This window comes from Helianthus annuus, chromosome 12 (assembly GCF_002127325.2).
Source record: "Helianthus annuus cultivar XRQ/B chromosome 12, HanXRQr2.0-SUNRISE, whole genome shotgun sequence".
NCBI classification, from domain to species: domain Eukaryota; kingdom Viridiplantae; phylum Streptophyta; class Magnoliopsida; order Asterales; family Asteraceae; genus Helianthus; species Helianthus annuus.
This window is the reverse complement of record NC_035444.2, coordinates 12,629,083-12,654,117: the sequence shown is the minus strand read 5'-3', so window position 1 is coordinate 12,654,117 and position 25,035 is coordinate 12,629,083. Positions and strand designations below refer to the sequence as shown.

The following is a 25,035-nucleotide window of genomic DNA, read 5'->3' as shown; positions in this document are numbered from 1 at the left end:
TCACGAATCTCGAATGTCACCCAATATGATCCATTAAGATAGATACGAACTATTACTATACATTATGGTATAGTGGTATACTATGAGTCACTACAACCTTATATAGTCATTTAAGATGTTACGTGGCTTAATAAAGTTCATCATATTCTATTAAGAGTTTAATGATTATTTTAGGTATGCATGACCCATCAAGAGTTATCACGACCCTAGTCTAATTTGCTTAAAAATAGTTTGCATGGAACAAACATGGTCAATATGGTCAAACTGCATTAGTCACTTGGTTGAGAAAGTATGCAAATGAAAGTTATGAGAAATAAAAAAAAATTATTTTCTTTATTCTTGATAATATTATGTTTATTATAGCGAAATCAAAAAATATTTATTTGAAAAAAATATCTACATTGAGGTTATCTAATCATCGTTTTAATATTATTTAGATATGTTTTTCTTAAATATTCTTATAATAACTATCTTTTTGGTATATTTTAGTTTCCCTCTCAACATCTCAATCTCCTACCCATTCCCCCTAAAAATTTTAGGTTTCCATCTTATTCTCAAATTTGGATTCGGGGTTTCTCCGGCAAAGGGGGCTAGTAAGATAGAGAAAATATTATCGGCTCCTTCCTGACGACCACATCGATCTCTCTCGCGGTCACGTATTCTTCCCCCTCCGGCCAACTGCTCTTCATCAATGGTATCTCGCTCGCTTCACATTATCACTATGTTCTGTGAGTGAATCAGTTGCTTTATACGCTCTCCAAATTCATACACTCTACAGGTACGCTTCACTGTCGTTTTTCTGCCTTGATAAATCTAGACATAGGTTCTAAATTGTTGATCAAACGAGTAGATTGTTGTTGTATATTATGCAACAATGTTTACAAAAAAAAGTGTTAGGTTAGGTATGTAAAATAAATATACGCACTTTTAGATAGATTTGATATCTATTTATGCCTAAGCTCGTTAGCACAACCCTTTACAAGGGTTGGGTCCTTGAAATTTTAGATATTAAATGGATAAACATTTAAAATTAAGTATAAACTTACATTGAGTTATAGAGTTGCGAAAATTGCAATGGCCAGTTCATTGTAAGTTTGTAACACTTTCTAGGTAGAGAGTGGTTTATCTATGAAAGGGGTGTTTAATTAACATTGCATTAGTACATATTTAGCCACCAACCGGGTTTTTGTCCACCGTGTGTTACGCCAGAGAGTTCTACTCTTGTGGTGACACAACGAATGTTAAATGGCATCAACTAAAACCTGTGAAGCGGCATCATTACCACTCCAAAGGACATGAATGCTTATGAAAAGAGTAGAATGTCAAGGATTCAAGAGAACCAAAAAAAATTAAAAGCTTTGGGATTGAAAAATATTGCTAAATCTTTGACAAGTCTAGCAAAGAGTGACAAAACAAAGAAAAAGAAAAAGAAATCAATGGATACCAACGAGAAAGATATAGATGTAGAGTATATGCCTGGTTCTGATGTTGATGTTGATGTTGAGCAAGATTATCAAGAAGCCGCTACAAAAATCTCTAAAAAGGTACTAATATCAAATCCGGATAATATAATTTCTTTTGGTTTCTTCTCTAATAATTTGACTTACAGAAACAACGTCCAACATACATTGCTTCGCAGTCCCTGAAAAGATATAAGAGAAAGTTATTTGCAGTTGGCAACGATGATGACCATGGGGAGCGTGACATGAGATTTCATGGTACCTATATTTTTTTTCAAATATTTTTTGTATGATATTTAATTAATATTAAGTCTAGATTCAATTAACTGTTTTTTATGCTTACTTTTTGGTAACTATAGATATCAATGAATAATAAGATGATGTTGAATTTGATGATATTGAAGATATAGATATGAATGAAGCTTATGAAGAACAAGATAGTTTTAAAGATGATGGAGATAAAGACATGGAAGATTTAGAAAAGGTGAATGATTTAGAAAATCAGAACGATGAACTGGTTGAAGAAGAATGTGAAGTTCTAGAAAATGAAGAAGAGCATAAAGTTTCACAACAAGAAAATAAAGCAGGTTTATTTGATCTACTTGATTGCTTCATTTTTTTGTTAAATCATATATTTAGTATTTTTAATGTATACATGTACATTGTAAATTATGTTCACTTTTTGTAGTTCGGAATGTACGTAAAAGTGTGAGAGGACCAATGCGTATGCCAAAGGTTTGGGCCCAAGAAAAAGGGGATAAAATTCCTATTTTAGTTAACGCACACGGACAACCTATTAATGACAAAAGTAGTCAACTGACCCATTTCAAGGGAACCCTTTCAAGGAGTGGAAAGTATTGTCCGATTTATAAACCATGGAATAAAGTTAAGTCCGCCAAAAAACAAGTGTTGCTTGCACTCTTAAAGGTACATAATTAAAAATATGTATGTTAATGACTTAAGTATTTGTTTTCTCATGTAACCTGTTTCATTTTTAGACAAAATTTGATATTCCTGAAGTTGCTAAAGGCTGGATATTGCAATCATTTGGGCGAAAGGTGAAGAACTGGAGGGCAAGAGTTAAAGAACTATACCAAGGTCTGGGTGTTCGTGCTGCTAATGTTTGGGGTGTAATACCAAGTCGTTCGGCATGTCATAGAGAAAACATCCAATTGAAGTCTCAATGTGAAGAACTTACTAGTACTGTGGTCCAGTTACGAGCCCAAGTATCAGAGATGGAAGGGTCAAGGGGTGGTTCTAGTGTTCAACCTCTTGCATCACAACATTTCCCCAATGTAACCAATGGACATCATAGTTTGTTTACTGGTATTTTTCTATATAAATCTTTAAAAACCAATTTTCCTTAGTTTTTCTATAAAAATGTTAGCCTGCTAGTGTAAAACTTTATTAATTTTTTTTGTAAAATGATTTTTTGCACTATTATGACTAGAGTTTAATAAATATTTGTTGAAAACTAAAATCTAGGTCAGAGATGAAGTTTTCCTCAAAAGCATTCTAAACTCTCCCGAGACTGTAGCAAGAGGAAGGGTCTAGTGCTTGGACCCAAATGATCTAGTTGGTGGTACAAAGATTGGACCAGAATGGTGTGAGGTAAACGTTCAAGTACCAATAAAAAAAGATGAAAACTTGGTAAGACCATATGGTTTATTTTCTACAATTCAAGATTGTATTGGTGCATCCATCGCATGGCCCTATCCATTCATCTCGGTATGTATTTGTTAAACTTGTGATATAAATAATTTTAATATCATGGAACTTAATGCTTATACATGGATAGTTTATCTGTAGGTAGTCCATGAGGATTGAGGACGCATGATGACTCAAGATTTTATGCTTCTTATTTCTTTAATTGCTTTTAATTTCTTTGTTAAATGTTAAGACTTTATGTTAGATAATGTTATAACTTATTTATGTTTAGTGTTTTGGTTATGAACATGCTTATTCGAAATATAATGATTCTTTTATTATTTGATGTTATACAATAACTATTAGGATGTTATATGTTGATGGTCTGTTTATAAAATTGGTTTTATAAATTAATTTTTAAGGACGCTTGTATGTGTAGCAAAAGATTAAAAGTAGGTAATCACATATTAGAACACTGTAAAAGTGTCCTAATATGTTCTTTTTAGGACGCTATTTAAGTTGTCTATAGACATATTATGTGACCATAAAACTGGTTTCATAATCTTATTTGATATATTAGGACCCTTTTCTTGGTACTAAATTAGCTATAATGTTACATCATAAGGTTCCTATCAATTAATTTCTAAGGACGCTTGTAAGTGTATCAAAAGATTAAAAGTATGTAAGCACATGTTAGAACATCGTAAAAGTGTCCTAATATGCTTTTATTAGCGCACTATTTTGGTTGTTCAAAGACATATTACGCGACCATAAAATTGGTTTCATAATCTTATTTGAGATGTTAGGACGCTTTTTTAGTTCCGGGACTTATTACGACCCCTTTACATGAAACGCTTTTACCGTTGGTCCTATTAAATGAAAGGTCCTATAAAATAGCATTTTAGGACGCTTTTGCACGTACTAAAAACCCAGCTTTCTTGTAGTGATTCCTCCTTATGAACATGCTTGATGTGATTGATGATCTTTGCATAACATGCTGTTCCTCCTCCTTGATCACCTTCCCCGAACTGTACAGACCAGTCACATCCTTCATCAGCTTGAACGGTCAATGCCCGATTGGGATTTGATGGTCCTGACTGGTTCTGATTGTTGTTAACTGCTACAATCATCCTGTCACGATTCTCTTGCTGGGCATTCACATTTGAAGTACTCGTTAGGTTTCTGAATGGGTTATGATTGCCTTGTTTGGTTGGTCGGGTGCACACACGTTTGAAGTGCCCCTTCTCGCCACAATTGAAGCATGTGACAGCATTTATATCAAACCCGTACTTCGTATCCTTCTTGCCTTCCAACGAAGTTCTTCCAGTTCGAGCCATGAAGTCTTTTGCCCTTCTAACTGCACTAGCAAAAGCCCATTTGATGTCCATCAACTCCATTTCATCCTTGTCGATCTGTTGATAATCTTCATTGGTCATATTGATGTTTCCAATATGACCTGCGACCAAACCGTAGTAAACACTGACCATCGTATTGATAAGTTCCATATGCTCCTTTGCTACTTCAATGCTAACTTGTGAAAGGTTTGAAGTGTCGACTCGGACTGTGTTAGGGTTTTGAGGTTGAGGATTGTTGGTATAATGAGCTTGCTGTTGTGGTTGGACTTGTGGTTGTGATGGAACAGGAATGTAAGCCCTCGGATCGAATTGAGGTTGTGCAGGATTAACTTGAGGTGGAGGTTGAGGTGTTGGAATATAAGCCCTTGGATCGAAAGCCGGAGTAGTAGCTGACTGAGGAAACGGAAAGGAACTTGTATTGGACACGAATGTAGTTTGCAATTTTGGTTGCTGAGCTGCACTGGATCTGGCCAAGGAGTCAAAACCTGGAAGGTACATTTCTGTATTTTGAGGAGCGAGAACTCGTTTAGCTTTCCGGATTTCTTCATCATTCTTGTGTTCCAGCTTCTGAATGAACTCATAAATGTTAATTGTATCTAGAGTACCCGTATGCTTCAACAGCTCAATAAACGAACTCCACTTTGGAGGTAAAGCATCAGCAAACCTAGTCACCATATCCTGTTGAGTGGCCAAAACCCCATAAGCAAACATTTCACTAATCAAATGTAGGTCCCCTGACGCGTGCGGATCGTAACAGAATCGTCGATCCAACCTAGAGTGCGGAATCCCCTAGATCAGATTTCACAGAAAAACAAGTAGAACAAGAATCAAGAACACGATACACTTTCAATCCGGTCTTCTATTGATTATCCAACTCGAACGTTTACAATCAATTCAAGACCCAAGAAATCTCTCAGCCAAATCTCTGTAGATTTCTCTAACTCTCTCTCAATATCTCTAAAATGGCTAACCTAAACCCTAATGCCAAGCCTTGTATTTATAGGACAAGCTTTGCACATGGGCTTTGGTTTGGGCCAGGCCATTCTCCAAGCCCATTACACTAAATAACTTCCTAACCAATAATGCTAAGCCCAATACAAAATATCCAAAGACTAAACAAACAAACTATTAAGCTATTGACACAAAACATGCACCAACAAACTCCCCCTTGACAATAGCTTCATAGTGTAACTTTGTCTTCAAACATCTTGCAGTCTTTTGGTCTTTGGATAGCGTCAGCTACACAGTTTCTGACATCAACAAACTCCCCCTTAGCTGATGCTTCCAATCTCCAAAACTTTCATTCGTTGTAGATCAGCGAACTAGCAATCTTTGGTTAAGCAAGTATCTTCAAACCTTCCATATCGCTCTCTTTCTCTTTCTGCAACGTAGTAGAAGGATCCTACCATGCATCTTCACACGTTCTGCATTTCACTCTCAATATGCACTTTACTTGTATTCTGCACTTCATTTTGATAACTGCATCAATCTGTTTAGAAACACAAGCAAGTATCTCGAAAAACCATTAGCCTTTTTCACATTTAAAGATAAACCAATATTTTATCTTAGATTGCAAAAACAACTACCTTTCAGTTCAAAATGGGAGATCTTTTAAAAGGAAAATCTTTTTGGTATTTTTGATATTTTTCCACACAAGCTAAACTAACTAAACTAAACTAAAAGATATTTACCAAACTTCTTTTTGAGAGTATCATGTGCAAGAAGATCATATCAGCAAAATCAAACTGTTCATTAATCAATTCTTTATTTAATTTTTTTTTTTGTGAAAAGCAGTTCAAGACGATTACCAGTATGTTTGTCCACTTAAACAAAATGCGTGAACATTTCAAGTACCATCACCATATAATACATTAAGGTAATTTTAGAATACCGAAATACGAGCGTGTCCCACTTCAGGATGTACCCCCACGATCAAGGTATGCACAAAGATTCATCGTAGTAGGTGAGTATACTGAATTCATCCGTTTTAATTTTCAACGATAGATAATTGGTGAACAGGTCAGTACTTCCGTACAGCAGAGAGACCAAAATATCTTATCGAGGGCTAAGACGGATACCATTTTTTTTGGTACGAATTGTGCATTTTGCACTTATTGAATGACTCTCTTTGAGAGCTTTTTCATTTTCAGGGTTTTGGCATTTTTAGCTCTTTTAAGATATCCTGGGTGTGTCTAGGTCAGCATATATCTGGATGCAGCAGAAGGACACCCATGATATCCCCGGATGAAATAACAGTATAAAGACCCAAAACTTCAGATTTTGGCAATCTATCAACGCAAGAATTAAGGTCATTAAACCATACACCACTGATGTGTTCCCCACTCACACTCAGTGCATTTAGGTTTATATCACTTTGGTAAGTTGATTATTTCATGCTTTTTGCCTACTGGTACATCATATGATGAAGCTGCTATCACACTTAAGCAATTTTGGTTCAATTTCAGTGTGACAGTCTAACTTGCTGATGTACTATCATTTCTTCTTTTTCACACAGTGAACTCATTTTTTTTTTAATTTTCTATTTTTTTTATGTTTTTCATTTTTTTTAAAATTTACAACTTACTCCCCCTAAACTCACGCACTATCTAAACTCTTTTTGGCTTAGAGGAATTTCTCCCCCTAAATTTTTGTTTTTATGGAGTAATTTTCAAAAAGACAAATTTAAACACAAACAGACTCCCCACTTTAAATCTGACTAAAGTTTTTCCACGTTTAACACATCAAAACAATCACAAAAGTAAATAGTTCGTTACCCATGTTAACCGACTATTCACCTCAGATGCTGTACAGGAATAACCACTGTCGAGCACATCAACAGTCCTTCTTGGTCATCCTACATTCACTCAACAACTCAGTTAGTTTTGAGAACCCAAGCCCTGATGGTCTTGGGTTTGCCGTATTCATCCAATACAGGAACATCCATCCAATATCCATCACACTTCAGTGGATCCTTGGGTAACCTTTTATCTTGATACCTTCTTCTCCCATAATCATACCATGAATTTTGAAAAAATTTTGGATGTTGTTGAACATTCGAGTTACTAAAACCCCTATGTCCACTTCTTTGTTGAAAATTTCGATTACCAGCAGTTTGGTATCGATTTCGATCTCCAAAATTTCTAGTTTGACTTTGAAAACGATTTGATTTACCATTATAATTACTAAGCTGTGGAGAAATACTTCTTGGTCTATCAAATCTTTTCGAAGTTGAAGGTTTTGATTGAGATTCAGGTTTCTTAGCTTGACAACTAGTTTTTACACTGTTGCTTGACCCAACCTGATTTTCATCCTTAACCTCATCAATCTTTTGTTTACCTTTCTTCAAAGGACAACAACTCGCCACATGTCCTTTGTTGTGACATTTAAAACAGGATCTTTGCTTACGACTTTTCCTTTTATTTGATCCCTTTTTAAATGTTTTGATCTTTTCGTCTTCAGTATCCTCATCCACTTTATGAGGTGTACTGTTAGACCCAACAGATTCTTTCAAAGAAACTGGACTATTTGGCAAGTCCACAGCTATCGGATCCACTACTACTTGTGCAGTGGCAACAAAATCAGTTAGCTCATCTTCAGTTGGTAAAAATGAGTATTCTTGATTTCCAGAAGATGAAGATTTTGTATACCCCACCCCTGTTTTATCATGACTCTTTTTTAAACCCTTTTGAATTTGAGTTCTGACTAACGAAGAATTCCCAAAATTGTGTAATTTCCCCTGAAGTTCTATAATTTTGGCTTGTGCATCAGCCAATTCTGTGCACTTTTCTGAAAGCTCGTTAGTCTTTTCTTTCACAGTTTCACGAGCCAAATCAATGACCAGTAACAGTTCATTGACTTTGCTTGTCAGACTGCTAATTTCTTGTTCAGTTGATTTGAGTTTATTTAAACAATCTGACTCCCGTTTAATCAAAAGAACATTTGAAATTTTTGCAATTCAGCTAACTGAATTTTGTTTTGCTCCGATAGTCTGTCAACTTTATCCTGTAGTTCAGTGCAATTAAGACATGTATGACTTACAGGTTCTGATGTTACCTTCACCTCTGTTGCAAGTTCATTCACATCTTTCAAGCCCTTTGAAACTTCTGCATCTTTCTTCTCAGCAGTTTCCTTATCAGCTTTCATCTTTTCAACCTCAGCAGCTACTTCTCCTATCTTCACAGCTGCAAACTCAGCAACCAATGCTTGATCACAAGTATTCACTTTTGACGAGATCTGATAACGTTTTTCCAAAGCTTCCCACAGCTCTCTAGAAGTCCCATACGTCTTGAAAGTATGTTTAACACCCTCAGGCAAGGACATCTTTATTGCTGCGAAAACTTTCTTCTCAGCATCAACCAGTTGTTTCTCAGATTCATCCATCTTGTTATAAGAAATAACTTTAACTCTTCCTTCAACACGACGAGTAGGAGCAACATAACCATCTATCATACAGCTCCACATTCTCGTGTCTTCACTTTTCACAAATGCCTCAAACTTCTCTTTCCAGTCAGCATATTCTTTGATATTTGCAAGCTTTGGCCAGTTCTTAGCAACCTCACTTCCACTATCCTTCTTAGCCATCACGCAACGTAAAAGTTTAAATGAATTTTGGTAACCTGTGTCAAAATCCAAATCTAACTTCTCTACTGGTCCTTTTCAAGCTTTTACCGTAAGCGAACTGATAAAACCGTACAAATATTTTTCCGAAAACTGTTTTTACCAAATTATACCGTTAGATTCGTCTCGAAATTACGATTCCAATGAAATTATACCGTACAAATATTTTTTTTTGTCCTAAAAATCCAAGGATCCCAACGGTGCAAACGGTTTGTCCAAATGAGTTACGGATAGTTTTCTAAACGCGAAACAGTGAAATTTTTCTTACGCAAGCCAAGAAAAATTCCACCCCTTCCGAAATGATCAGAAATGGTCCGTAATGGTCCGAAATGGTCCGTAATCAACACCTGCTAGTCCGAAATGAACTAATCTGATCCGAAATGAAACCTTGTGATCCGAAATGGAACCTCCTGATTCGAAATAGTCCGGAATCCTTCAGTATGATCTGAAATGCAAGCAAATCTGATCCGAAATGAAACTTCCTAATCCGAAATGATTCGAAATGCAAGATTACTGGTCCGGAATTCAAGTCTTTAATCCGAAATGCTTGTTTCTTGATCCGGAATTCTTGTATTCTTGTCCGAAATGATGCTGTTTTGTCCAAAATCACTGATTTATGGTCCGTAATTCAAGTCTTCTGATCAGTAATGATCCAAAATGCTTGATTTTTATCCGAAATCCATGCTTTTTGATCAGTAATGGTCCGAAATGCTTGAATTTTATCCGAAATCAGCAGCAGAACTCAAGAACAGCCTTCAAAAACTTCCAAATCTTCGATTTTTCTGCAGAAAACGATTCTGAACCGAGCAAAACAAGAGCCGAATGCTCTGATACCAATTGTAGGTCCCCTGACGCATGCGGATCGTAACAGAATCGTCGATCCAACCTAGAGTGCGGAATCCCCTAGATCAGATTTCACAGAAAAACAAGTAGAACAAGAATCAAGAACACGATACACTTTCAATCCGGTCTTCTATTGATTATCCAACTCGAGCGTTTACAATCAATTCAAGACCCAAGAAATCTCTCAGCCAATCTCTGTAGATTTCTCTAACTCTATCTCAATATCTCTAAAATGGCTAACCTAAACCCTAATGCCAAGCCTTGTATTTATAGGACAAGCTTTGCACATGGGCTTTGGTTTGGGCCAGGCCATTCTCCAAGCCCATTACACTAAATAACTTCCTAACCAATAATGCTAAGCCCAATACAAAATATCCAAAGACTAAACAAGCAAACTATTAAGCTATTAACACAAAACATGCACCAACATCAAATGATAAAAACGTGTAGTCATATCATTTAGGGTTTCATTTTCCAAAAACTGAAATGACTCAAACTCTTTCTTAACAGATCATGGCGAGACTTTCGTGTAGCTGCATTGCCTTCTCCTCTCGCTACCAAGGCCTCCCATAATGTTTTCGTGTCTTTGCAGTAAGAGAACTGATGATAGATTTCTTTGTTGAGCGCTTGTGTAAGGATAGCAAACGCCTTTTTCTCTAAGTCATAGGCTTTCTTGTCATCTTCAAGCATATTAGCATAACCTGCTGAAGTGGATGCTGCTACTTCGAGATTAGGGTTGAATGCATTGATAAAACACGTCCAAAGTTAGGTGCTTTTCCCTTGAACATATGTGTGAAAGCGCCCTTTCCATGATGGAAAATCGTTCATGTGATTCAACTTTGGTGGGCGATTGTTGCTGCCCGTTTCACTTTCGCTAAGTAGAAGATTTTGAATACTTTGATTCTGATTTGATACCAACGCCCATTGACTTGCACTGATCGCTGGCTGAGGAAACATACTTCTTGCCCATGCGGCTGCGGAAGTTTGATCTTGACCGGGTTGTGGGTCTGTACTCCAGTCCCACGGACTCGTGCAACTCATTTTTGATGTATACTAGTAGAATACCTGATCAAACACTTGAAAACACAATGTTATGATAGACTTGCAAATCTTCTGTTGAAAAATGACAACACACACGACGAAACACTTTCTACGAAACAGACTTTGTTATGACGAAACGACTGATGACGAAACAGATTCTGTTTCGTCGAAGGATTATGGCAAAACAGATTTCTGATTCGTCGAAGGGACTTTTGGCGAAACAACTTTATATTCGTCGAAGGGACCTTTGGCGAAACGTTTTTCGATTCGTCGAAGGGACCTTTGGCGAAACGCTTTTCTGTTTCGTTGTAATCTGTTTCGTCGAGGTCTGTTATGTCAAAAAGGTTGTCAGATGGTTGGTAAAGTAGGTGAATTTTTTATACTTAGCCTGTCAACTCACACGACTTTTTCACACATTAACCCATGCTAAATCACCAACTATGGTATGGTGGATAATAGATTAAACCTATTACAGTTATCAAAGTAGAAACAACCTTATCTGTTTGATTGATAAAGATCAAAAAGTGCAATTGTCAAGAACACTTTGAATATTGTTTGAAGTTTTGAAAAACACTTGAATAATCCGGTGAACTGATAAATTTCCGAACACAACTTTTGCCTAAAACTTTCAACAAAAACCAACTGTTAACATGAAACACTTAAACAAGCAAGGTTTTCGGTAAAACTTTTAGCAAACAAATAACATCTAACAGATTCTAAGAGTCCTTTTTCCAGAAAATAGTGAGTTTCAAGAATAACTTTCTGAGAAAACACACAATAACACTTGACAAATACCGAACTATGTTTGATTTTAAACAAGGATAAGAGCCTTTCGCTCTGATACCACTTGTAGGTCCCGAAATCGAAGGATCGATTTTCACTACCAAACCCTTGTTTATAACAAACAAAGTTAAGTGTGCGGAATCCACTTAACTAAGCCAAACCAAACATAGAACAACACAAGAACAGTGGTTAACCAAAGAAACACAATCGTTTGATTAACTGGATGAGAATGCACAGCTGATACAAACACAGTTTACACAAAGTAACCTTAAGGGTATTCTCTCATCTCTAACCTGAAACTGTGACTATCTGTGCCTTTATATAGCAGCTGGGCTAATGAGCTCGACGAAACACATATTGGGCCGACGAAACGCATCAGAGCCCAAAACAAAGCCCATCAGACGACGAAACAGATCCGTTTCGTCGCTGATCTTGACGAAACAGAGACAACCATATCCAGGTCTGTTTCGTCGACATGTGTTCGACGAAACAAACCTGTTTCGTCGAAGGCTGCAAAACTTAAACCGTTTCCTGCAAACAGACAGCAAACAGCAGGCAACAAACAAGCACTTACAAATGGACATAATTACCCTTACATGCAACATGCATTGTTTAACGACCATTACATAACAATGAGACAGATAGTCAGACACAAGCGGATAGGAGGATATCCGACTTGGTCAACTGCGAATACAGACTCGATAAACGATAAAAGACCATACAAAATACAACGTAAAGTACAAGACTAGTGACAGACACAAAAATGCATCAACACAGAGGGACACCAACATGGGTGGGCGTACATGTAAGAGAATCTCAAGGGGATGATATTGCTAAATAATACCTACAATATTATGCAACAACATCCTTTCTAGATGCTACAAAATAATATACAATACTTTTCATTTTTTAAATTAAGTTTCTTTTCTTTTTGTTTAAGTCTTATATTACATCCTTCGTAATCATGACAACACTTATTGATAGAATTGCTAATGAGCCACTTGTCTGTGGACTTTAGACCACTTGTTGGATGCAACTGATTCATTAGAAAGAAAAATAAAATTACTTGAAGACTTCAACAAATGAGCATGAGATTGAAAATGGTAGTTCTTCGGTACTAACCAGGGATCAAAAATCACGTGCATATCTGTCTGGTTGATGTCTAAATATCTTGTATTTAGAAAACCTAACAATATGGGGTTCAACTTTTTATCCAAAAGAATGTTCCCAGGTTTTACATCACAATGTATGATCTGTGTGGGAGCTTCTCTGTGAAGGTAAAGAAGTGCTCTAGCAACACCTAGAATAATTTTGTACCGTTTATCCCAGTTCAAAAGAGTACTCACCGGATCTGAAAAACAGATTACGAGATGGATGTTATGTAAAGGTTTAATCCAGTAAAACTGATATAATCTTACAAACTAGAATGGTAGGATAAATCGGTGATAAAGAAGGCTAGCAACACTCATTGCTTTCTGTTGAGCATGGCAATGCTTGAGATTTACATTTCATAATAAAAATTCATACCAAACATAGCAGGCAGTGCAAAGTCATAGACAAGAAACAATCTGGTTTCTTTAATGCAATATCCAAGAAACTTGGCCAAATTCTCGTGTTCAAGCTTTAGTAGTGTTGATGCTTCATTAATAAAACGTCCATATGCGTCATTAATATATATTCTAGCAACTGCTATACCTTGCCCATTTTGTAGCTTTCCCTGAAAAAATTATTAGATATATTATAAACATAATTCTTATAAGTATCTAGGATTCATAATATTTATGTAATTATGTATATGTGTGTAACGATGTAACTCGAATAATGAACCGGTATGTCGTTTGGTTGATCTCTATTCAAATGGCAGTTATTCCCGCCATTATTCAACCGGAAACACATAACCGCTTCATTCTTCATATGTATATATATTGGATGCCGGGAACTGCACTCGGTACCAAGACAATTGCAAACATCAAAATTGTCCATTGCTAAACACCCACAGTTACTATAATAATTCCCAATAATCATCATGAAATCAACAAATGATAACGATGCTTCCGCTGGTTATGATTCAAACATCTATCAAAGTGGTATCAGAGCGCCAGTTTCTGATCTTAGGGCCACATCTACAATGTTTCCGTGCCAACACTGCACAGAGGAAAGAAGGGAAAGAAAGTGGTTGATGAAACGGTGTTATTACTGTAATTCTCCAGGCCATCAAATATCAAACTGCAAGAACAAAGAAGATGATGAAGAATCTCAACTATTCTGTCTCGCCATCAATACCGGAGTGCAGCGGCAGAATGAAGAAGATGAAGATCTCAGAAGCGATCAGAAATTAGAGTATTTGGTGGCAGGAACCGATGGAGGTCGTTGGTCGGAAATGTGGTATGTTAGCAAAACTTTAAAACATCATTTTTCTGCAAATTTAGAAATGTTCAAGCGCATTAAATATATGGCTGATGTTGAAACAAACACGGGGAAAATCAATTCTATTTCATTAGAGGAATAGGTGTTGTTGATGTTATGTCTGGAATGGAGAAGATCCGTGTTCAAAGTGTGTTCTTTACACAAGACATAGATAGAAATATTCTAAGTTATGATCAATTAATAACACAAGAGTTTACAGTGAAATTTATGGGAGATATGTGTAAACTTTATCCAACTTTTGGAATTCCTCTAAACAACATCAGAAACATAAGATCTGGATTAACCAGAGAAGAAGAGATGTGTGTTATTGAGAAACAGAAGGTAATGAACAAAGAATCGGAATTTATGTCGTTCAAAACGAATTACTTGAATAATTATTTCGAAAAACTCGAAATATCATCTAAGGAACCAGACTGGAACGTTATGATACTTCAAACAATGAGATTCAAGGAATTCTTAGATTGTAAGGCATTTCTCAATATGATGGACGATGATGAATATGTTAGAAAATACAAGTTTATTCTGCAAGCAAAGTTTGACGAAATGGTGGAATGGTTTATTACAAAGATGTTAGGAATAACATCAAGACCAATTCCAGCCTATGCCTCTAACAACCGGAGGATTTGTTTGCTAGACATGTATCTGATAGTAGAACGAGAAGGGGGACACCGATACGTAACAGAAAATAATCTTTGGCCGATGGTAGCGAAAGAGATGGGTTTCGAGTATAATGAGGGTGAATTAATGCGTCTGGTACACGCAATGTATTTAGATGTTCTCGTTTACTATTACAAGTTCAAAACCATTCAAATACAAGTGCAAGAAAAAAATGTTACTGAAAAGGAAACAATGCTGAAAAGGAATGAAGATCCAAGATACAGTCGAAGTGAGGGAGACGCTGCTGAACAAGATGCAGGTCAAGAGGAGAGGACTGAAGAAACTCAGGGAGTTACAAGGGATCCATCGGAACACTATGCATTGTTTACTAGTAACGACTGGAATGGAAACAAGAGGAGAAGTACAAGACGAAGATTCGATTTCAAAAGGGCCAGAGCAGCAGTGAATGAAGCAAATGAAAGTGTGAAGGAAAACTCCCGTAAACTGAATCATGTTTAGGGGAGAGTATTAGATATATTATAAACATAATTCTTATAAGTATCTAGGATTCATAATATTTATGTAATTATGTATATGTGTGTAACTATGTAACTCGAATAATGAACCGGTATGTCGTTTGGTTGATCTCTATTCAAATGGCAGTTATTCCCGCCATTATTCAACCGGAAATACATAACCGCTTCATTCTTCATATGTATATATATTGGATGCCGGGAACTGCACTCGGTACCAAGACAATTCCAAACATCAAAATTGTCCATTGCTAAACACCCACAGTTACTATAATAATTCCCAATAATCATCATGAAATCAACAAATGATAACCATGCTTCCGCTGGTTATGATTCAAACATCTATCAAAAATTCATGTTGTAGTAACCATTGTTACATCATGTATAAACCAGTTTCAGGTCACTTTTGACATTAAATAGAAATAAAACACAAGCTTCTTTTACCTAAAAATAGGAAGTTGGTAGTGCGATGCACACACAATTTTATGTAGTGAAGCAGTTAAGAAATGCACTATCGAGGGACTAGTTCTGATATAAAATCCTCATCTGGACCAGTATTATAATCGTAATCAGGATCAGAATTGTCAACAGTGTTGCTACTGCTAACACTATTTGAACGCTCTCTCGTAATCCTTTCTCGCATTTTTGCCACAGGGAGAGTGAGAGACGAGCTATCAAGAAGCATGGAAACAACTTCTTCCATTGTTGGCCTATCTGCATGATCCTTTTGAACACACAACAGCCCAATCTCCAAAAATCTTGTCATAAAACTTGAATCGACATCAATTCTGGGATCAATTATATTTGAAACTGTTCCTTCGAACCAATTTCTCACAACCTACAACAATTCATCATGTCTGTTAGATTGAAACAGCTATACTCCTACCATAATGTTTCTGTTTTTTTTTATGTAACTTTTTTTTTTCATTCCAATCAACAGGGTAAATTACATAAGGATATCTCCCAACACAAATAAGTGAAAAAACTAAGATCCAAAATCATATGATCAGTAACCAAAATCCTTTCCCGTGAAACTGACAAGTCACACAGAAATCTATGTTATTAAAAAAAACAAGTTGTTATACATTGACATTAAAATCCATGTCAATTATGTGTTTCTGATCAGTTTGATTTAAAAATTCAGGAATGCTTGTATTATTTTTGCCTTACAAAATGTACCATAATCATACTTACATATTCAAGGGACTCATAAGGGTCCACTCTACACCACCCAGAACAGCGCACTCTACGTCCCGCTATAAGTTCCAAAACCAACACACCAAAACCATAGACATCTGTCTTGCTTGACAAATATCCATATTGCACAATCTCGGGTGCCATATAATCCCTGTCTCATGTGCCGTCATTAGCCATGATTAACAATACAAATTACCACAATTTCAAAAGGTGAGCAGGGAGACACAAACATGGGCGTATACGAAAAACATTTAAATGGAATGCAACTTCTCTTCAATATAGAAAATCAATTAAGATCCTCCCATCTGAAGGGGATGATGTAGCTCCATAATACCTACCCTAATATGCAACATCACCTCTACATGCTACAAAATATATACAATATTTTTTTCAATTTTCAGTTTTCAACATCACCACTAGTAAGAATCTCAATTTGTACCAAATTCTGTAAAAAGTCCCATAATACTGTTAGAATATAAACTTAGCATATATTCTTTGTTATTGTTATTTAGTTAGGATAACTAGATCATAATTTAGTAATTAAATTAGATATTATTTAGCGGTTAGTAACAGGTGTGTCGGTTGACAAACCGTCACCACCACCGTATATATATGATGTATTCTCTATCGTTTACAGTTACCAAGATTCTATTATATCCATTCATGTTTCTCTGTATGTATGTATGTTTATATATTCTCTGTACGTTCATATAAAACACACACAAACACGAGTACGGAACGATTACGATGATGGCTTCCGCTGTCCGGATTTCCAACATGTGGTATCAGAGCGCTTGGTTAGAAAACAAAGAATTAGGATCAAAATTACATGATCCTGGGAAGATACGGATGAAGAAGATGGAAAACAAACATGGGAAGAGGCGAGAAACAAATAGCGACTCCGATTATATGAGTCCCCGATTACGCGCGATTGCAATCTTGAAACAAGAGATTGCAATAATGGAATTGCAATACGAAATTGCATTAATGGAATACGAATCGGGACGTCACGAAGATAATGGAGATGCAGGCGAAGTAATGACACGGAGAGAGGAAGACGATTCTGAAAGAGATGTTTTGGCCTGTAAAGATGTTCAAAAACTGAACGGTAAGATGCAGGAAGACAGGGACGGTTATTACAATAGAGAAGACGACAAGGATACGGAATCAAGAGAGAAATCGGAAATTAACCGAAAGCATCACAAGAGAAAACACATGGGTGATAAAGATGAAAGAAGCAGGGACCGGAAATGCAGGCAAGATAATGATAGAGACTATCACGAAGAAGAAGAAGAAGAGAGTGAAGGATTCAACCGGAACCGATCACCAGAAACGGTATCATCGGATGTTAATATGAAGAAAAGAATGATGCAGAAACGGCGGGAACAAAAAAGGAAGAAAGGATGTCCAGATTTAGCGACGGCAGTTAGCGACAAAAGAAGAAGGATAGCGACAGGAAACAGATCAGCGACAGAACGATTTAGTAACACTAAATTGGCTTTAACGACAGATCAAAGACTTTCAGCGACAAAATGGGTAATGAACAACAATATTACCGTACTCGGCATCACGAAACAAATCAAGGTGGATCTATGGACGAATCATGACAAGTTTAAAGAAAAAAATGGGTTTATCATCAAAGCCGACGTGACGAGCCATTACCGATGCTAAGTTTAGGGGATGGTGTTAGAATATAAACTTAGCATATATTCTTTATTATTGTTATTTAGTTAGGATAACTAGATCATAATTTAGTAATTAAATTAGATATTATTTAGCGGTTAGTAACAGGTGTGTCGGTTGACAAACCGTCACCACCACCGTATATATATGATGTATTCTCTATCATTTACAGTTACCAAGATTCTATTATATCCATTCATGTTTCTCTGTATGTATGTATGTTTATCTATTCTCTGTACGTTCATATAAAACACACACAAACACGAGTACAGAACGATTACGATGATGACTTCCGCTGTCCGGATTTCCAACAAATACATCCTTATTTATTAGTAGTCATGACAAAACATTTATTCATAGCATTGCTAAGGAGCCAGTTGTCTGCGGACTTTTGAACCCACCGTTGCTCATTTAGGGGATCCATCTAGTATGGTTAGGTCAAAAGTCCCAGATAAGTCAATTTCCTCCATTTTGCGATTAGTCGATTACTGATGGCAAACACAAATTAGGTTTCTCCAATGTGATTGAATTATTAAAAAACAAAAACTAATCTTAAATCAACAAATGAGCATGAGATGAAAAATGGTGGTTCTTTAGTACTAACCAGGTCCCGCAAATCTTGGACACCTTACAAGCCGTCTCCATAATTGCTAAACATCTTGCACACCGAAAACTTGACAATATGGGGTTCAAACTTCCATCCAAAAGAATGCTTCCAGGTTTTACATCACAATGTATGACTCGGACGGGAGCATCCCTATGAAGGTAAAGAAGTGCCCTAGCAACACCTAGTATTACTTTGTACTGTTTATCCCAGTTCGAAAGAGTACGCTCCGGACCTAAAAATACAGATTACAAAGCAGAGGTTATGACATGGTTTAATCCATCAATAAAAACTAGAGTGATAGTAAATTTGAGATTAAAAAAAAAAAAAAAATAGAAGGCTATCAGCACTTGTTGCTTTCTGTTGAATCATGCAGCGATCTCAAGCTTGAAATGTACATTTAAAATTGAAAAAAAAAAAAAAAATCAATACCAAACATCAAGTCAGCAAGCCTTGCATGAGGTGCAAAGTCATAGACAAGCAACAAACTGGTTCCTTCAATGCAATATCCAAGCAACTTAGCCACATTCTCATGTTCAAGCTTTACCAATATTGATGCTTCATTCATGTATATGTTTTCATATCTCTGACTTAAAGGAGCACGAAGGACTGCTATACTTTGGCCATTTTGCAGCTTTCCCTGAAAAGAGAAACCAAGTTGGAATTTAGAGCATACAACATGATTACCGGAAAATATGTAATTATATTCAAAAAGGGGTTGCGGCGCAGCTTGTTGCCCATCTACCAGCCATTCTTATGTAATTTTCCTAAATCGTGAAGGAAAAATATATAAAAACTTGAGTAAAAAAATAATGGATAACTTATACAAGGATACTTGAAATGCACCTTGTGGAATTTTATTAGCTCTAGAGAATTCTTTAGTTGCAACATTCAAAGTAAGAAGATCAAACCGATGTAGTGTCTGGTTTTCACCTCCAACAGTATTAAAGTACAACTCCAAAGACTTTAAACGTCTACTTCCTATTACAAGTTCAACAAGTACCAAGCTGTTAGTAATGAGAATGGTAAAATATCAACAAATAGCAAGAGAGCATTGTTGTCAATTAAAATGAACATTAGCGCATTGGAGAAATGAAAGAGGTAAACTAAGCACTATAACCTGGAAGAGAAATTAATATATCTGAGTTCTCAAATGATGGAGATATAACTTTTGGTGCCAATCTTGCAAAAAAATTCATGCTGGTAGGCTGTAATGTATCGTTGGCTTTCTCTTGTAAGGCCAGAGTAGACTCAAGACCTACCACAACCTTGGCCATTGTAGGTCTCTGTTTTTTATCTTTATGCAAGCACTGTTTTGCAAGCTGTGCAAACTCCTTTAAACATTTAGGAGATACTGACCCCCTTATACTAGTATCAACAATTTGCTTTAGCCTACCTTCTTTAATGGATTCTTGAGCCCATACTGCCAAACCCCAATGCTCCTCATCAATTCTACTATCTACTGCCCGTTTCCCACACAGGACTTCAAACAGTACCACCCCAAAAGCATATACATCGGATTTTCTGGTCAGCTTACCAGTGTAAAAGTAATCGGGATCAAGATACCCAAACGTGCCTTTTACGCCAGTGCTGACGTAAGTGGTCTGCCGGTTTTTTGGACATATTTTGGACAATCCAAAATCTGAAATCTTAGCTTCCCAACTGTCATCTAACAATATATTTGAACTTTTAACATCGCGATGTACAACCCCATGCTTAATACCCGTACCTGTGTGAAGATATTCTAACCCACGAGCAGCCCCTATGCATATTGTGAGTCTTTGAACCCAAGATAGAGGAGTTTGGCGCTTGTGGAGATGGTCTTCAAGTGTTCCATTTGACATATACTCGTAAACAAGGATCATTTCTTGCCCATCATTGCAATAACCAATGAAAGACACCAAGTGACACTGCTTTAGGTTAGAAAGCATATTTACTTCTGCCCAAAATTCCGATGCTCCTTGATTAGAAGTTGAATCCAGCCGCTTTATGGCAACAGTCAAAATATTTGGGCCATTAATGATGGTTCCTTTGTAAACCTTGCCAAAACCCCCACGGCCTATGACCAATGACTCATCAAGGTTTCGGGTTGCTTGCTGAATCTCTGAAAAAGTAAACTGGCGGAACAGCTGTGGCGACTCTGAGGATGAACTGGTACGGGCAGACATGATTATAAGGTATAGATATGAAGAAAGAAAAGAGAATAGATAGTATCCTAAATATGTTATCACATTCATAGATGGATAGTATTGAAGGATTCATATAGCTTTTGATATCCTGGTCTAGGTGTCAATTTATTGATTGGAAACAAACTTTCTAGAAAATTATGATACCACTGTATTTTCCACAAATAGTGCAACATGATGTTTGGATTTTGGCCCAAAAAGTCTTACATCCAGGTCATCCTACATTGAGTTAAGTCTCTTAATTATCAGCGTTGACAAGCTAGCCAATGGTGGTCCAGAAGACTACTTGTTTGATCAAATTGCCACTGGGGGACCACATAGTTACATTTTTATTTGGTGATATACCCGTTTCCCCGATTGTATACTCGATATGATTTTTTTATTTTATTTTTTAAACATGTATGTTATATACATGTTTAAGTTTTTTGTGTATATATTTTGGTGTAGGTCCCTCGCGGAGGATGAGGTTAAACCTTAACCTTGTTATATTAACACACTAGCAAGTGCGGAATCCAAGCTAGAGTGCAACCGAGTTGAGACAAGCATAAACACAAAACACACAAGATTCACCGATTAACACCACTTGTATTAATGCGAATGAAGGTTCCGGTTACAAGCACAATGTTTACAAATCAGTTTTGTAAACTCTCTCTAAGTGTGTGTGTGTTCTTGACAGAATACTCTCTCTATCTCTCGAGTCTATCTTTCTATCTGTGTGCCTCTAGTGTCTCTACTGAAATCAACACACTGCATGGGTTTATATACCCAACACAGATTGCATGCTTCGAAGGATAAGATAGTCAGGTCGAAGGATCATCTATCGACCAGAATCATACCGAAGGATCCATACATACCTCGAAGGATGATGTATCCTTCGAGGTCCATCTGTATCCATCGAAGGTTGTCTTTCGAGGTGATCGAAGGATATAAACCATCCTTCGATCACATCCTTCGAAGCAAACAAACTTACATACTTATTGTTGACTGTTTGGCCAAGTCAAACCAGGAGGATGGTTGACTTGGTCAAACTTACAAGTTTAACAACTGACATCGTTTAATATCGACACGATACAGAATACAGACAAAGTACAGACACAAGTGCACCAACAAACTCCCCCTTGGCTGTAGCTTTGTCTCGATCTTAATCATCTTTGATCTTCGTGTCTTCAGGACTCTGATGTCCTTTCAAGTCTTCAATGTTGCTGATATCAGTTGTGACAATTGGATTTCTATGATGGGCCAATAGAGTGATGGGCTAATCTAAAAGTCAAGTTGTTATGGGTATTGGATTTTCATTAGTTTATTTGTTTGAGTAAACAAATTACTAGTGGGAGTCGGGTCGGGTGTTCGCGAAGATTATTTGAACCGTGCTTCTATTTTTCAATGCCAAATTCGTACGAATTTGGGAGCGCGCGGGATGATGCGGCATGATGAAAACAAGAGATGATGAAAACTTGATTTTTTTTAAAAATGTGGGGTAGTCACGGTTACCGATGAAAATGTCAAAAATGGTGACGTGACTACTATGGGCCAAAAAAAACGGTATGTTCACTTCCGCACGTCAATATTTATGATTGTTACCGGTTATTCGGAAATGTTCGATAGCATTTTGTTTATTGTCATATTCTCGCATTTGAAAACGAACGTATGAACCTAGAACGTCAATACCGGTCCTAACGAGTTCACAAAGTCTTTGGAGGGATACAAGTCGGATCCTACGGGGTACTAGGCGAAATTTCTTTATCAACTAGAATATGCAACGGAGAAATATTTTTGTTTATTGTCATATTCTCGCATTTGGTAACGAATGAATGAACCTAGAATGTCAATACCGGTCCTAACGAGTTCACAAAGTCTTTGGAGGGATACAAGTCGGATCCTACGGGGTACTAGGGGACGTTCTTATTCAACTAGAATATGCAAAGAAGAAAGTCGTTTTCGTGAATTTTCGGAACCGAGAACATTCAATGAAGATTGATGACAGTTCCGCTCAGTGGAGGGAATTGGTGAACATTTGAAGATAAATTCTACTCAGTGGAGAGAATTTGTTATGTGAAATTGACGACAGTTTTCTTTGAAGTAGAAAGAATCTGTTAAGGTTTAGAGATGTTACCAAAGAAATGGGGGGATAAAAATTTTTATATGTTGAATTTCTTCGGTAAATTTCTAAACGCAATCACAGGTGGTAGAGTTTGTGATTTTCTGGTGATACAAACGGTTCTGCGTGGAATGTTTTGCACAGACACATATTTGAGGATTTTAATTAATTCTCCAGCCAGCGTGAAGAGTTTTGCACGGAAACATACAGGTATCTAAAGTCGACAGTAGTTTCAAAGCGCTGTTTACTAAAGACCTGGGGGAATCTTTATGGAAGTTGATAGTTCAAGGCTGAAGACCTGCAGGATTCGGTTTTGGGTTTGATGTTTCTTTGGGATTTTACAGGGATCTGGGGGTAACTCAATTCGTTGAGTTTGCAAACGATGTACTTGGTCAAGCTGACTTCCTGAGTACTGATGCTGAAGATCCGTAGTGCATTACGTGGTCAACTTCACAAAGGCGAGACAATGAGATCTGGATGTAGTTCAACTAAGCGTGCCGTTTGGTTGAGCTTGCAAGGGATACACTTGGTCTAGCTGACTTTCCTGAGTGTTGATGCTGAAGATTAAAGTGCATTACTTGGTCGATTCCACAAAGACGGTTTACAGAAGACAGTTCACCAGAAATCTCTATCAATGTAGTATGCTTAAAGATCAAGACTTGATGCAGTTGTTTTTTAAAGAATGGAACCCTTATCAAATGCCGGTTGGAGTATTGGAAGATCAGCGGAAGATCGGTCAATTGAGCCTTTTGAGGAAATTGCACAACACCCAACACGGATACGCGTACTTTGAGGGGGAAATATTATACAAGGAGCGTCAAGATACTACTTACCTGGATCATCGGTCAAGGGGGAATTTGTTAACACAGAGAAGATGAATACTTGACTGAAGATCGATTGCAGTTGCATTTTCAGCATTCGACAGCAACGGACAAGGGGGAATTTGTTGATGCAGATTTTGTGTCCGATGCTTGTCGAATAGATTAGTTATTATTTTACGCTGAATTTGTAATAGTTAGTGAAACGGTCTATCGAACGTGTATAGACCCGCTCGTTTGAAGTGGTCAAACGAGAGGGTTATTCGGTTGACCGTGTGTGTTTGCAAGACAAGGGGTGTGACTATAAATAGAAAACCCTTGCCATTTGCAACATAAGAGAGTTAGAGGAGGTTTGAGACCTCACCGGGAGAGATCACCAATTGGTCTCTCCCCGGATGTATACTCCTTTGGTATTAGTTCGGTTATCATGTAATCGGGCCGACTTGTAATGTTTTACTACCGGATTAATACAAGGTTGTTTGTTTATCATCTCTAATCTCTTCCGTCTATGAACATAATCATGAAAATCACGGTTTCGGTCCCGAAACCCGGACCTACAATTGGTATCAGAGCCGTGGCTCTTTACCTTGTTAAAAACCGGGTTTGTTCAAGTCTTGGTGTGTTTGGACACTTGGTTTAGCTCCCGTTTTTAGTGATTTTCTGGGATTTCTTGGCATAAAAACGTGTTCTAAACCAACCGGGAGTGTTAAAAAGCGGGTTGGGTAACTTACAACTTGTTTTTACGAAATTTGGTGATTTCCGGCCAAATTCCGGTGTGTTCCGGTGACCGGACTTTCTGGATAAGATTTGCCATTTTGGGCATATTTTATTTGAAAATCAAAGTTGGTGAAAAGTTGAGGTCAGAACATCCTTCTGCCGAAAGTTGGTTCACCAACCAATCACCTTTCTCACCAACCTGTCACCTTTTTGTCAGTTGTGTCAGAAGCGATCGAAGGATATCTTTTGATATCGAACGATCATCTTTCGATCAAGGAAGGCTCGATAGATAATCATCTTTCGACCCATCCTTCGAAGTCAGAGACTTATCCTTCGATCCAGGGAATCTATTCGAAGGATAGTTATTCGAAAGATAAGGATCTTTCAAATTGTGAATCTTTCGAAATAATTGCTCGAAAGATAAGGATC

At 37.1% G+C, this 25,035-nt stretch overlaps 2 protein-coding genes across 5 annotated transcripts; one reads left to right on the top strand and one right to left on the bottom strand.

Annotated features, from left to right (window-relative positions):
* Positions 1-1,295: 1,295 nt before the first annotated feature.
* On the top strand, positions 1,296-2,172 carry LOC110883492 (uncharacterized protein F23B12.7-like). Its single transcript, XM_035981186.1, has 4 exons — positions 1,296-1,544; positions 1,610-1,718; positions 1,838-2,022; positions 2,149-2,172. Exons 1-4 carry the CDS (start codon positions 1,296-1,298, stop codon positions 2,170-2,172), a joined length of 567 nt encoding a protein of 188 aa, XP_035837079.1.
* Positions 2,173-15,646: 13,474 nt separating this feature from the next.
* On the bottom strand, positions 15,647-21,128 carry LOC110894135 (receptor-like protein kinase FERONIA). Of its 4 annotated transcripts, XM_022141323.2 has the most exons (6): positions 19,908-20,005; positions 19,634-19,768; positions 19,220-19,427; positions 18,788-19,022; positions 16,498-16,651; positions 15,647-16,141 (listed from the first exon to the last, which is right to left on the bottom strand). In XM_022141323.2, the coding sequence occupies exons 2-6, from the start codon at positions 19,676-19,678 to the stop codon at positions 15,815-15,817; spliced, it is 969 nt and encodes a 322-aa protein (XP_021997015.1). In that variant the 5' UTR covers positions 19,679-19,768; positions 19,908-20,005; the 3' UTR covers positions 15,647-15,814. The 4 variants fall into 4 exon arrangements, with proteins under 4 accessions (XP_021997015.1, XP_035836685.1, XP_021997014.1 ...); XM_035980792.1 differs by lacking the exons at positions 15,647-16,141; positions 16,498-16,651; positions 18,788-19,022 and having other exon boundaries at positions 19,231-19,427; positions 19,721-19,768; positions 19,908-21,127; XM_022141322.2 differs by lacking the exons at positions 15,647-16,141; positions 16,498-16,651; positions 18,788-19,022 and having other exon boundaries at positions 19,231-19,427; positions 19,908-21,125.
* Between the last annotated feature and the right edge of the window lie 3,907 nt (positions 21,129-25,035).